General features: G+C 47.6%; 2 protein-coding genes across 2 annotated transcripts in view; both read right to left on the bottom strand.

The window, feature by feature from the left end:
- Positions 1-52: 52 nt before the first annotated feature.
- Positions 53-8,243, bottom strand: ttc38 (tetratricopeptide repeat domain 38). Its single transcript, XM_084671374.1, has 14 exons — positions 8,088-8,243; positions 7,244-7,321; positions 7,067-7,148; positions 6,355-6,526; positions 5,854-6,027; positions 5,235-5,310; positions 4,893-5,012; positions 4,640-4,699; positions 4,374-4,412; positions 3,826-3,907; positions 3,547-3,712; positions 1,421-1,580; positions 831-904; positions 53-520 (listed from the first exon to the last, which is right to left on the bottom strand). The coding sequence occupies exons 1-14, from the start codon at positions 8,115-8,117 to the stop codon at positions 433-435; spliced, it is 1,401 nt and encodes a 466-aa protein (XP_084527500.1). The 5' UTR covers positions 8,118-8,243; the 3' UTR covers positions 53-432.
- A 1,189-nt stretch (positions 8,244-9,432) lies between these two features.
- The window catches only part of mical3a (microtubule associated monooxygenase, calponin and LIM domain containing 3a), a 49,121-nt gene continuing 46,274 nt past the window's right edge, over positions 9,433-12,279 (bottom strand). Inside the window, 3 exon segments of the mRNA XM_084671373.1 lie at positions 9,433-10,193; positions 10,296-10,369; positions 10,467-10,566. Of these exon segments, the coding sequence (XP_084527499.1) occupies positions 10,009-10,193; positions 10,296-10,369; positions 10,467-10,566 (359 nt within the window). The 3' untranslated portion in view covers positions 9,433-10,008.

The raw sequence follows: 12,279 nt of genomic DNA, 5'->3' as shown, positions 1-12,279 counted from the left end.
ACTTGGCATTATCTTTTTAGACCTGACTAAATTAAATTTCAGACCTCGGATGAAAATCTGGCCGTTTTTAAGATGTTTCAAGGCCTTAAATTTATTAAAACATTGGTCTATGAACTCCTTGTACAGATGGCATTTTCTTGGCACATTTCCATTTCCAAGGCACATTTTTGGATATGAAACATTCACATTACAAACAAGAATTGTCATTAATCTCAAGAACAAAGTGATTGTATGTTTACAATAAACATTTCAAAAGAAATTCATGTTAGTGGATTCTGGCATCTATTGTTACGTTAGATAAGAGACTTATTAGTAAGACATCCCACAGCAGCTCTGGAACCTTTCTCCCCAGCGTGGAGCCGTGGTGCCCAGCCTTAAGGCCCCAGGCCCTGGTTCCAGTCTATGACCCACAGCCCTTAGCCCCAGCCTTGTTCAAACATGCAGGGCGTGGGCTCTCTGGATAAGGCGGTCAGTGAGTGGGGAGTTAGGTCTGGCTGCGTCACGCTCCACCAGTAAACACCTGTCAGGAAGCAGGAGCACACAGCAAGCTGAGACAGAGACGCAGTGGACTGAACATCCATAACAAGCAACACTGAGGAGTGCTGTGGGTGTATTTCTGTGTGTGTGTGTGTGTGTGTGTGTGTTTACATAAACACCAGCGTTATCATAGCCTGTAGGATGCATGTGTTCTGGAAAACATCCAAGGATCCACACCCAATAATGAATAATTTTCTAGAGTGTCCTGCAATGTAATGATCACATTTCACAGTAATATGTTCTAGAGATCTGACACACTTCTGTTCTAGCTGTAATGGGAGCTGAAGTCTCACCTGGCTAGTTTGTGATGATGTTTTTCTCCCGACTTCATGGCGGCATGGATGAGCAACTGGTTGAAGACATCCCTCTGAAGACCATAACACACAAACAATCACAGGTCGCGTGGATCAGACGTACAAAGACACGTTAATGCACTGAGCGGAAACATTGATCAAAATAGCACAATATACACTGCTCTCTGCTAGCTATATATGATTCTCTTTTTTCCATCAAAGTGGTCAACGTTATATGGCCCAACAACATGAAAGCAGACCCATGGATAGATTATTGAACAGTTGGTGCTTTGTGGTCTACATCCAAGCATTCAGTAGAGCTATCCATATAGGTATAGGGCTAATATGAATGGCTTAGTACATCCTCTCTTCCTCCTGTCTCCTGAAAGCCAGCTAGAATCAATAGACATTTAAATTTTTACATTTACATTTAGTCATTTAGCAGACGCTCTTATCAAGAGCGACTTACAGTAAGTTCAGGGACATTCCCCCCGAGGCAAGTAAAGTGAAGTCACACCAGTGTGATGGAGTCAGCCTGCTACAAACAATCTACAGCCCCCCTGTAGGACCCTCAACCCTGGGTGTCTCACCTGCGCATCGCTGCCCCCTATCTGCTGGATGCGGTAGCGCAAGGGCAGCAGCAGGTCCACGGTGCGGCTGAAGTTCCCCTGGTCGTACTCCAGCACAGCCTGGCACATGGGCACGCCCAGGTCCCCTGCCAGCTGGTGCTGCCAGTTCTCTTCCGGGGCCCTGGGGAGAAGGGAGGAGGAGCCATGAGACCATCCACATTTACATCTCTGAACACGTTCGATCTCGGATTAGGATGCACACAGTACTAGTACAGCAATAGTGCTCGACCATGACGACAACTGTTGTTAGCTGAACACAACTTTCTACTGATGATCTACCAATGTACTCTACTATCTAATCCAGGGGAATGTCCAGGAGTCACTGTCTTGCAAGGTTCAGTTCGAGTTGTTAGGTCTGGTAGGAACCCACAGGTCTACCCTGGCAGTTCTGCCTAGCCTGCTACAGGGTGAGCTACGCAACATTACCTCATCCAGTGATATGAGAAGCTAAGAAGTACAGTATGTGACAAGCTCTTCCTAAAGCATTAAAGAGAGTGCTGGTTTTTGCTATGCATGACCAGCTCATCCAGCAGAAAGAACGAACAGGGACCATTCTAGGATATCTAGAGCACAGACAGGCAATATCTCCTCCACACCCAGGGATTTTGTTTTTCTTTTCAAACAGCTGTTTCAACCACACCAATGTACTCCACGTGTTTCCTCTCAAGTAACATTCCAAGACATGTTTGGATCTAAAAATGTCTCTTCTCAGCGGATTTGGGTTGAAGTACAAGTTGAACGGAGGCTGCCTGTGGTCGGAATGCCAGAACACATTATCCACATCAGTGGTGGGCAGCCTTGGTCTGTCAGTAAGACAAAACTCACTGGTCTGACACATCTCACATGTGCCCTTCTCCCTCTCCATTCTCTTTCTCCGTCTATCCTCCATCTCTGGGTGCTCCTTCAATCTCTATCTCTGTCCTACTCCCACTCCTGTTTCCACTGGTTTCTGCCTGTTGGTGTTACGTAAAGGCTGAATGTTTGTTATGCAAGGCAGGAATACTGTGTGTTACATGGGTTGGGTTAGGAGGTCTGGTGTGGTGTGTCAGGGTGTGGATGTCTGGTGGTGGGTCAGGGTGTGGATGTCTGGTGGTGGGTCAGGGTGTGAAGGTCTGGTGGTGGGTCAGGGTGTGAAGGTCTGGTGGTGGGTCAGGGTGTGAAGGTCTGGTGGTGGGTCAGGGTGTGAAGGTCTGGTGGTGGGTCAGGGTGTGGATGTCTGGTGGTGGGTCAGGGTGTGGATGTCTGGTGGTGGGTCAGGGTGTGGATGTCTGGTGGTGGGTCAGGGTGTGAATGTCTGGTGGTGGGTCAGGGTGTGGATGTCTGGTGGTGGGTCAGGGTGTGGATGTCTGGTGGTGGGTCAGGGTGTGGATGTCTGGTGGTGGGTCAGGGTGTGGATGTCTGGTGGTGGGTCAGGGTGTGGATGTCTGGTGGTGGGTCAGGGTGTGGATGTCTGGTGGTGGGTCAGGGTGTGGATGTCTGGTGGTGGGTCAGGGTGTGGAGGTCTGGTGGTGGGTCAGGGTGTGAAGGTCTGGTGGTGGGTCAGGGTGTGGATGTCTGGTGGTGGGTCAGGGTGTGAAGGTCTGGTGGTGGGTCAGGGTGTGGATGTCTGGTGGTGGGTCAGGGTGTGGATGTCTGGTGGTGGGTCAGGGTGTGGATGTCTGGTGGTGGGTCAGGGTGTGGATGTCTGGTGGTGGGTCAGGGTGTGAAGGTCTGGTGGTGGGTCAGGGTGTGAAGGTCTGGTGGTGGGTCAGGGTGTGGCTGTCTGGTGGTGGGTCAGGGTGTGAAGGTCTGGTGGTGGGTCAGGGTGTGAAGGTCTGGTGGTGGGTCAGGGTGTGGATGTCTGGTGGTGGGTCAGGGTGTGGATGTCTGGTGGTGGGTCAGGGTGTGGATGTCTGGTGGTGGGTCAGGGTGTGGATGTCTGGTGGTGGGTCAGGGTGTGGAGGTCTGGTGGTGGGTCAGGGTGTGAAGGTCTGGTGGTGGGTCAGGGTGTGAAGGTCTGGTGGTGGGTCAGGGTGTGGATGTCTGGTGGTGGGTCAGGGTGTGGAGGTCTGGTGGTGGGTCAGGGTGTGAAGGTCTGGTGGTTTCACCTGGCCAGATCCCTGAGGCCCTCCACCAGTCTGTGGGGCGCGTGTGTCTCTTTGGAGCCCAGAGATGCCATGAGGAAGTGGAGGTCGTTGAACAGCAGCACGTGGTCATCCGTGTGGGGCAGTATGCGCTGATGCAACTCCCGCCACCGATCCTTCACGCATACACCTGACAAAAATAAAAATAAACAACTGATAATGTACGTATGTGTGTGTGTGTGTGTGTGTGAAGGAGAATTGATGGTAGATGAACATTGTGTGTGCTGTATATGACTGTCTCACCCTCCATCTCCAGTCTGTAGAGCAGAGAGCAGGCATCCACTGTATCCAGCATGGCTCCAGAGGCAGAACCTCGCCTGGACACCTGGAGAGGACACACACACACACACACACACACCTGTCTTCTTTAATCTATCATCTAGCTTTTAATATACAAAGTGAGACAGAAATGGTTGTGTAGTTTTCATCATATTGAATAAAATGGTCGGGCACAGATGATTGTTTACTATGATATGGGACTTTCCCCAGATTTTTGGGGCAAGTGTTTTCTTTGTTTTTTTACAACATAAATGTGGCTATAAAAAGGTAGAAGAGCTTGGTTTGTTTCTCACAGAAAAAAAACGCAGAGCTATCACTGTGTTTGTACTGAAACAGATTTAACTTCCATTTGATTCAGACATAGTGTCCCGTTTACCCTCTGCAGCAACACAAACACCAGATTGCTCTTAGCGTTGCTCACTAAGTGATGCTGGAGGTTCATGGAGAGAGACTCGGAACATGCTGCTGGTAGGACAGAGACATGTTGACGAAGACTCAGAAAGAACACTAACCTGGCTATCAAATATTCTCAGCGCCGCCTCGTACTCGCCCTGCAGAGACAGAAAAACAAACAACAAATTAAAAAAGGGTAAAAATATATAAATAAAACAAGCTGGGCTGTTGAAGCCGGGCACATCTTCTGCTGTAGATACAAACTCATTTGCTTACTGTAATCAGCTTTACACTCCACAGATCCCGAGGGACATCCTTACTCACACAAAATCACTACCGTCTGACAACTGTGCACTTGACTAGAGAAACGTATTAGAATTCTTGCCTTCTCGATATAGTACAGTGCCCAGTGCCAGTAATTGTGACAGGCCAGCATGTCACACACCTGCAAAAGACACACCACAAAGTGAGTAGACAGTTCAAGAATACGCCGATACACCAACATGTAAAACAATATGTTCTACTGATATAGATAGTAGCACGTCACAGAAACACATACTACCATACAATAAAGTCATGAGGAAAAAAAACTGCACTGAGAGAGAAGGAGAAACATCTGGAAAGAGATGAGCAGTGACCTCCCAGTCCTTCTCGGTGCTCTCCATGAACTTGAGGCCCTTGTCCACCTCCGCCTTCATCTCATGGACGTGGGCCACTGAGTGGACGCACCAGGCGTCCTCCGGAGTCATGGCCAGCCCCTGTAGGAGGGGGGAGCGACGCAGGGGGAGAGGAGCACAAAGACCCGGTAAGTGTTTCACAATGTTAGAGATCCCATCAAAACATCAAAGGTGGATGAAACGACAGAGGGGAAAGACTGGTGGGATCAAGACAATAAAACCACGACACACACCAAGTGTAAGTGCAATCAGTAAGCAAACGCACAGCACTGACTGGACGGAGGAAGGAGAGGAACACGTCACCTCTTTGGCCATCTTCTCAGCCTGGTCGTAGAAGTGAGTCTCCAGGAGACCGAAAGAGTACAGTCCTTTAAGGTAGCTGGGGAGAGCAGGCAATGGAAATCAAATCCCTGTGGCCTATATAGGGCTAAACCGCAGTTAGTTGTTTGTGTAGCCTCCACAGCAATAACTATAATGACATTCCAGAGAGACCATTGTATCTGTAAGTGACTCACAGCACAAACGTAACAAGGTTCAAGCCAACAACTCAAAACGTGACAAGTTCAATCATTTTTAGGTATAATAATAAGCGTATCGATTTTGTTGGACCTCAAGTCATGCGAAATAGAAAACACTACAAAGATAATTTGTTGTTATTAAGGATTTTTGTTTTGTGTAAATCGATAGTGTTATTAGATAAGGCTGTTTCGACAGGCCTCTTAGCTCTGGCTGTCATTACTAGGCGTAATGATCCTACTAAACACAAGCTCACACAGGTAAGAGCTGACAGCTAGGGGACGCACTGACCCCCCCCCCCCCTCTCTCTCTCTCTCTCTCTCTCTAAGGGAGCCAGAACTTAATACACATTGACCTTCCTATCCATACATATTACAGTTGACCTTTTGTGTATCATTTGCCCCACCTGTACAGGGGCATGTGAGGTTTCCAGTGGGGCAGCACCCTGGCCACAGAGTCTCTCATCTGGGTCTGGGCCCCCAGGTAGAAGAAACCATCGTGGGCAAACTTGAGGGCCAGCAGGTCAGTTGGATGCTCCACCAGGATCTCCTCCCACACATCACACGCCTTGGGGAAACTCCTAGGAACAGAGACAACACAAAATATCTCAACAATGCCATGACTGCCTAGTGATGAACCACAAAGCAGGGTGTGCTTCTGTCAGAAGCATGCGATTGGGTGACAGGCTAAGCTGCGGGGTGAAACAGATTTAGCATCACAGGAAGTCTCGTCTATCTGGCTGAGCTCGCCGTTAGGAACGCTTCAATAGTTCCTCAAGACGGGGCTGAACAAATTCAAAATGTAACTGACATGACATACAATGTCAACAGACAGTTATATGGGGGAAATCAACAAACCTCTTCCCCATAGTGGATGAATAGTGTGTGCTCAGTTTCTCCTCGCTCACCCTTTGGAGAAGAGCTCCATGGCCCTGACGTGAAGCCGCTCCCTGGGGGTGACGTCCTGGGACCCAGCCAGCTCCACCGTCCTCCTCACGGCCGCCGCCAGGCCCTCGTCCAGACGCACAGACTTCCCCGTGCCCACCAGCTCCAGCCCCGTGGTGATCACGTGACCCATCACTAACGGCAGCAACACAGGGACAGAACTTCCTTCAACCTAATCGTCACCTTGGCGGCAACAAACACTGATTTAGAATACACATGTAGCGGAGTGTTAGAAGTAACGGATCGTGGTTATTTTTTACAGGATTGCTAACCAGGCTCGGGGTGCGAGAGAGATACAGTACAGCTTCCATGACTGGTTCATCTTTACATACAATAGTGAGGGAAGGAAAGGAGGGTGATCAGAGGGAGGACATTTCTTATAAGGCAATCCAATCAGTTCTATGAGCAGCGTGCAACAAGGCAGACAGATGGTTGATTACATACTAGACATCTTGTTGCATTCTGCTGCACCAAGTCCCAGACAAATGACACCACCTCCTGTTTCTTTATGTTTTTTTTTTTTTGGGGGGGGGGGGGGCTGGGAATTAAACTAGCAGGTAGGTTAGACTGGAGTAAACCATCTTGTCAGTGAGCTGGCAGCTTCTTCATCACGTTAGGACTAAACGTGGGTAGATAACTCTCACTGCACGGCTGTCTTATCAGGTTGTTACATACCAAAGTCAGGGTCGGCAGCCCTGACAGCAGACATGCAGCCCTCAACTCCTCCCAGAGTCTCATCATTTCGCCATGTCACGTACTGCAGACAGGAAGAGGTTATAAAGTTGTAAATATAAATAGTATGCACATATTTGATTTGTTTTGCTCTGTGTGTGTGACGGAGTAAGAGCATACCTGGGTAAGTATGGCATCATACATCTTACATGCCTCATTGCTAGAGGTGGACAATGGGAGACCTTCCGATCTCCAAGCCTGTTAAAGAAACGATCATAAACTATGTTCATTCTTTGGAAGGTGATACAGCGACTGATATTGCTTTTGTATCAATTTGTTATACACGGGATGATTTTGAGCACGGTATTTTCTCTCCTGTTCATAAACTTGGTTTATGTAATGGGCCAACTTTCGGTTTCAAACCTCTGTATCTCAAAGTGAGACCATGATGTTAAAACGCCTTCCTTTTGTGGTAATGACAATGTACATTGTCAATGGGAATTCTGTTGTGGGGGACAACACGCCTACAAGGTTTGGTTAGACTTTTGAAAATCCGAGAACATTCTGTCATGCCGAAATCATATCAATTAATAGTTTAGGAACTTGCCAACCAAAGCAAAGGTTGTCCAACGGACGGGTTAATTACCTCCCTACAGTGGTGCATTGCAGTTTTGTGTGTTTATTTTGTAACAGATATGAAAATGTTTAAAGCTACTTTGTAGCTATCATGTCACTCGCCCGCACGTGACGTCGCTCGTCTACTGTAGTTAGCCAGCTAGCTAAAACGCCAACTTGTCGAATAACATCGTTCTGTCTACAGCTGATGCTTGATTTGAATTCTTACTATATATATATTTGCATGCCATAATGCTGTGGAAGAGAAATAGCCTGCATTATAGTATGATTAATATTTGCCCAATAAATAGAGAACAGATACTTCCAACACTGCGCATGGCTGTCGTAAATCTGAATACTAGTAAAGTATAGGCTGTTATTGTATCAGTTTGCATTCCTTGCATCTTACCTTGCAGTCTCTTAAACTCGATGCAATCATAGTGTTCAACTTTCTTCTGCAGGTTTCTACAATCGGAACTTCCCGACAGGAATAGACTCGAGCACACTCAAACCTCAGTTCAAGGGCCAACTTTGTCGAAGATTAACATTGCATAGAGACAAAACATGGAGTGGATTTCTAACCGATAATGGGGGTGATTGTGATATGTTAGTTAGCTTCAATACTTGGCGTTAGTGCTGTATTAAGTAATATCACAAGGTGTTTAAGAACGACTGCATTGTTTTATTGCCTTTTCTGCATACATCCAACAACCTATGTACTTCAGCTACATGAAGCATACAGATCATGTGTCAACATAAGTTTTAAAAATTAGGATTCATTTTCTTTACATATGATACATTTTTGCACACAATGTTAATAAATATCAATAAAAATCTGTCAAACGTATCACACACAATCTAAAACAACAATCCTTAAAACTGTACTGTGTTGGAGCCTATTCACAGCTCAAACACAATTTCTCTCTGTTTCTGTACTGTGAAACAATTAGAAACCAACCACAGATTTTTGTGTTTGGCAGGAAGGCTAGCAGAGTAAATACCAAACAGATAGACATGCTCTTCTGTCAGGGTGCAAAAAGTAGAGCACCCTGGCCTCTAAACATCTACAGATTGCAGTCAGAAGACCTGTAGAAAAAATGATTAAAAAAAAATCTAAATTGTACTTCCAGTGGGGAATATTAACTGTAGAAATCTGGATTCCTTGAAAGGACTGTGATAAACTCAGAGGATTAGTATTAGAAACTGTAACTGAGAAAGAAAATGAAGGCATCTTGTTCCACAGCAGGATTGCATGCTGTATGTACTGCAGCCCTGCAGAGAGGGTGAGTGGTTCAGGTTTATCCCTTTGATATTGCAGCATATCCAGACTCTACAATCTGGCAGCACCCCAAGTGATTCATGGTTTACTGACTTCCCATTTTTAAATGAGACTTCAGTGTTTGAATGACACTATCACAATATTAACACCATTACACAGTGGGACACCAAAACTCAAATTTCACCAAAAACATTAGCTTCTCGGAAAACATTTCAACAGTGCTCACATTCCACTATTCGGATAAGCTAGAGCTAAGGTGTAGATGTTGACCCTGCAAATGTGTTGTGAAAAAGGAAAACTGATTGTAAACTTAGTAAACAAGGATATTAAAGTGAGTGACATCCGGAGAAGAACCCAGACAGTAAGCCATCAGAGGAGGGTCAGAAGAGTCAATTTGTACATGTGGAGTCTAGACTACAAGCGAGCCTGTCAAGTCAAAGACAGTGTAACAATTAGAAAATCTCCTTGAGTAACGGGGTGATTTTCCAACTGGTACAAAAGAAATTGCAGCCTTTCAGAGTCCCTTCATCATTGGCTACTTTAAACACGGAAGCAGACGGTGTCTCTCTCACCATGTACAGTCGCCAAGGCAGCAGAGGCAGTGAGGTGAGACACTAAAGAACCCCCCCCCCCCAAGTCCCCCCTACCCTCAAGGGCAGTTCTCAGTAGCAGTCAGAACAGCCTCATCCAAGCAAGGATGCGTCTGCTGTGCTGTGCCCCACACGTGTACACACAGAAACATCGCTACACATCAGATACAATTCTGTACATCAGCAGGGTCTAGCCGTCTCTTCCTTCTTCTCTCTGCATTATCGGGATCCAAATAACACATTTAAAAGACATTCTCCGGAAGCCTCCAGGTAACCGGCGGAGACGAAGTTCCTGTCCGGGGTTTTGTCTCTCCCGATCACACGGAGACAATGAGGTGAGCGCACGGACGCAGTGACAGGATCCGCCAGGGCCGAGGAACGTCACGCAAACACCCCAGACGACTCCAGTAACAGCCAGGATGGTTTGAGAACGTCACGCAGTCATTAAGTGCTCCCCCCCCTCAGGCCCAGTTGAGGTTGAAGCCCTTGGAGAGCATGACGGACTCCAGGTCCCTGTCCTCCTCCTTCTCCCGGAGCCTCTGCTCCTCCAGCAGCGCCACCAGGGAGTCCCTCTGCTCCACCACCTCCAGCATCTCCCCCAGGATACGCTTCTCCTCGGCCAGCTCCACTTCAGACTTCAAGTGGTCTGGGGGGGGGGGGGGGGGGGATTGGATGGCGTTACAGAGATGGGTGAAAGAGGGAAGAATAGAATGATTGTGTGTGTGTGCGCTCGTCTGTCAGGCCTCACCCTCCACTGCCATGCGCTCCCTCAGGTCCTGTTGCAGTCTGCTCTGACGGTCTTCAAGTTCCAGCTCCCGAGCACTAGGTCACACACAAACACACGCACACACACGTTGGTGTAATGAAGAGTGCCAAATATAAAAACAGCGCACTCAATCAAACAGAGGATTCAACTTACAATATCATAAGCTCTGACTCATAGCGCACTAGAGCGTTCTTCTCCTGGACCAGTTTGAACCACTCCTGCATCAGCTTGGGGTCGTCCTTCTTCCCCATCCCTGGGGGAACGGGGCAGAGAGGGAGGGGTCAGAGAGGCAGGGCGGGGGCTGCAGTGACACACGTTCACTAACATCAACACAGGCAATGACGATGAAAGCCAAGCCAGGATGACGTCTCTGATGGTGAGAGATGGACAGGCGGGGCAGAAGGACCAGGTCTTTCTGCTCCAGCATGACCCGGAGGAGACGGCGTGGAGGAGATACTCTGGCCTCAACTTTGACAGACGCACACCAAGGTGAGGAAGCTCACCTGGTGTTACAAAGTTGACAGTTTGTTTGGGGGCTACTCATTTTGGATGCGTTTGTACCATGGAAGAACACTGTCCATGGCCGTTGTCCCTAACCCTAACACTGTTTAATATACACAGTGGGCAGTTGTGGGGCTACAGGCAATGTGGGGATTATTAAACCGTATATAAAAGTACAGTACATACTTCCCTCTAAGTGAGATAAACCCGCAGCAGAAACACATCATGTCAGATCCTATTTCTGCAAAGCGGTTTTGAGACAACAAAAGGCAACCTAGACTGTAACGCCCTACAGTTTCCATTGCAGGGTCACATGGTAGTGAGATGGATTGGTCAACCAATAGTAAAGCGGGAATTCTTGTCTACTGTTTCCTCTGAGGGAGGGGCCTCTGCAGCTGCCCGGGCATGCACCAGTGGTGAGGTGGTGGCAGTGGACATGAGTGCGCTCTCTCTCACATCTCCAAGAGATCTCACGCAGCTGAAACTGTTCAGCTATACATCAGTGGTAAATAGGATGTGGACATCGGGCCGATTCGGTGTCCATTGAAGAAAAAGGGTGTGTTGATGGTTTACAGCGGTATACGTCAGTATAACCTGGACTACATCACTGCACCACCATGTCCCAGGCAGCTAGAGGCCAGCCTCTCCCCAGCCTCTGTATACCAAGCCAGTTCACTGCATGCGTATGGGAGGCCTGTCAGCTAACACAGCCTCTATCCATCATTGGCAGGCGGAGCCAAGCGCTGTCGATGAGCCAGTCGAGGGTCGATCTGAATGCAGCAGGACATACTTAGCTGGAGGACGGGTGGCTCTTGCAAAATGAAAAGGAAAAACACCGAACACAGATAAATGGCTTGGTTGTGGTCTAGGGCGGAGCTGGGTTTGGCTGTTTCACAGAGAAGGACAGAGAGAGCCACAGCGGAGTTCCTCAGACAAAACCACAAGAACCCAACAGGAGAGCAATAAAGAACAGGCTAGTTTGCTAACTCATCCAGCAACTGGCTGTCTCTCGCTTTTTTTTCTTCTTTTTTTTTTTTTCTCCTTCTATCTCAGTCCCGTCCTCAATCACCGCCCACAGATCAACACTCCATGCAGGCAGGAGAGAAGAGCTACAGTTAGCACACACACCCACACAATACAATCCAAACTCAATTAGCCTATCAAATCCCGGTATGCAGAAACACACTGTCTATCAAGCAGTGTCTCAGACACAGCCTATTGGTTTAAAATTATTGATGTCATTATACCAACAAAAACTGTCAAATCACAAACGTATGTTGCTCACGTGTAAATAAATGTATGTTAGTAAAGGTAAACATGCAAACAGCCCGCATGTATGCACACATATTCACTAACGCGCACACACCCACGCCCGCACACACTACACCACAATGCCTCTCATCTCCATTAGTTGAACAGAAATGGAGGGCATGCTGTTGTTTTAACCCACACTAAAGCAGAGTAG

The sequence above is a fragment of the Hypomesus nipponensis genome, chromosome 14, assembly GCF_054491055.1.
Source record: "Hypomesus nipponensis isolate SF chromosome 14, ASM5449105v1, whole genome shotgun sequence".
NCBI lineage: Eukaryota > Metazoa > Chordata > Actinopteri > Osmeriformes > Osmeridae > Hypomesus > Hypomesus nipponensis.
The sequence above is the reverse complement of the archived record's forward strand: the minus strand, read 5'-3'. Positions and strand labels throughout refer to the sequence as shown.

Coding starts and splice junctions, on each gene's coding strand:
- ttc38 (XM_084671374.1), bottom strand. CDS start 8,117: ATGATTGCATCGAGTTTAAGAGACTGCAAG. Junction 7,322..8,087: donor CGAGTTTAAGAGACTGCAAG/GTAAGATGCAAG, acceptor TTTCTTTAACAG/GCTTGGAGATCGGAAGGTCT. Junction 7,149..7,243: donor ATGATGCCATACTTACCCAG/GTATGCTCTTAC, acceptor TCCTGTCTGCAG/TACGTGACATGGCGAAATGA.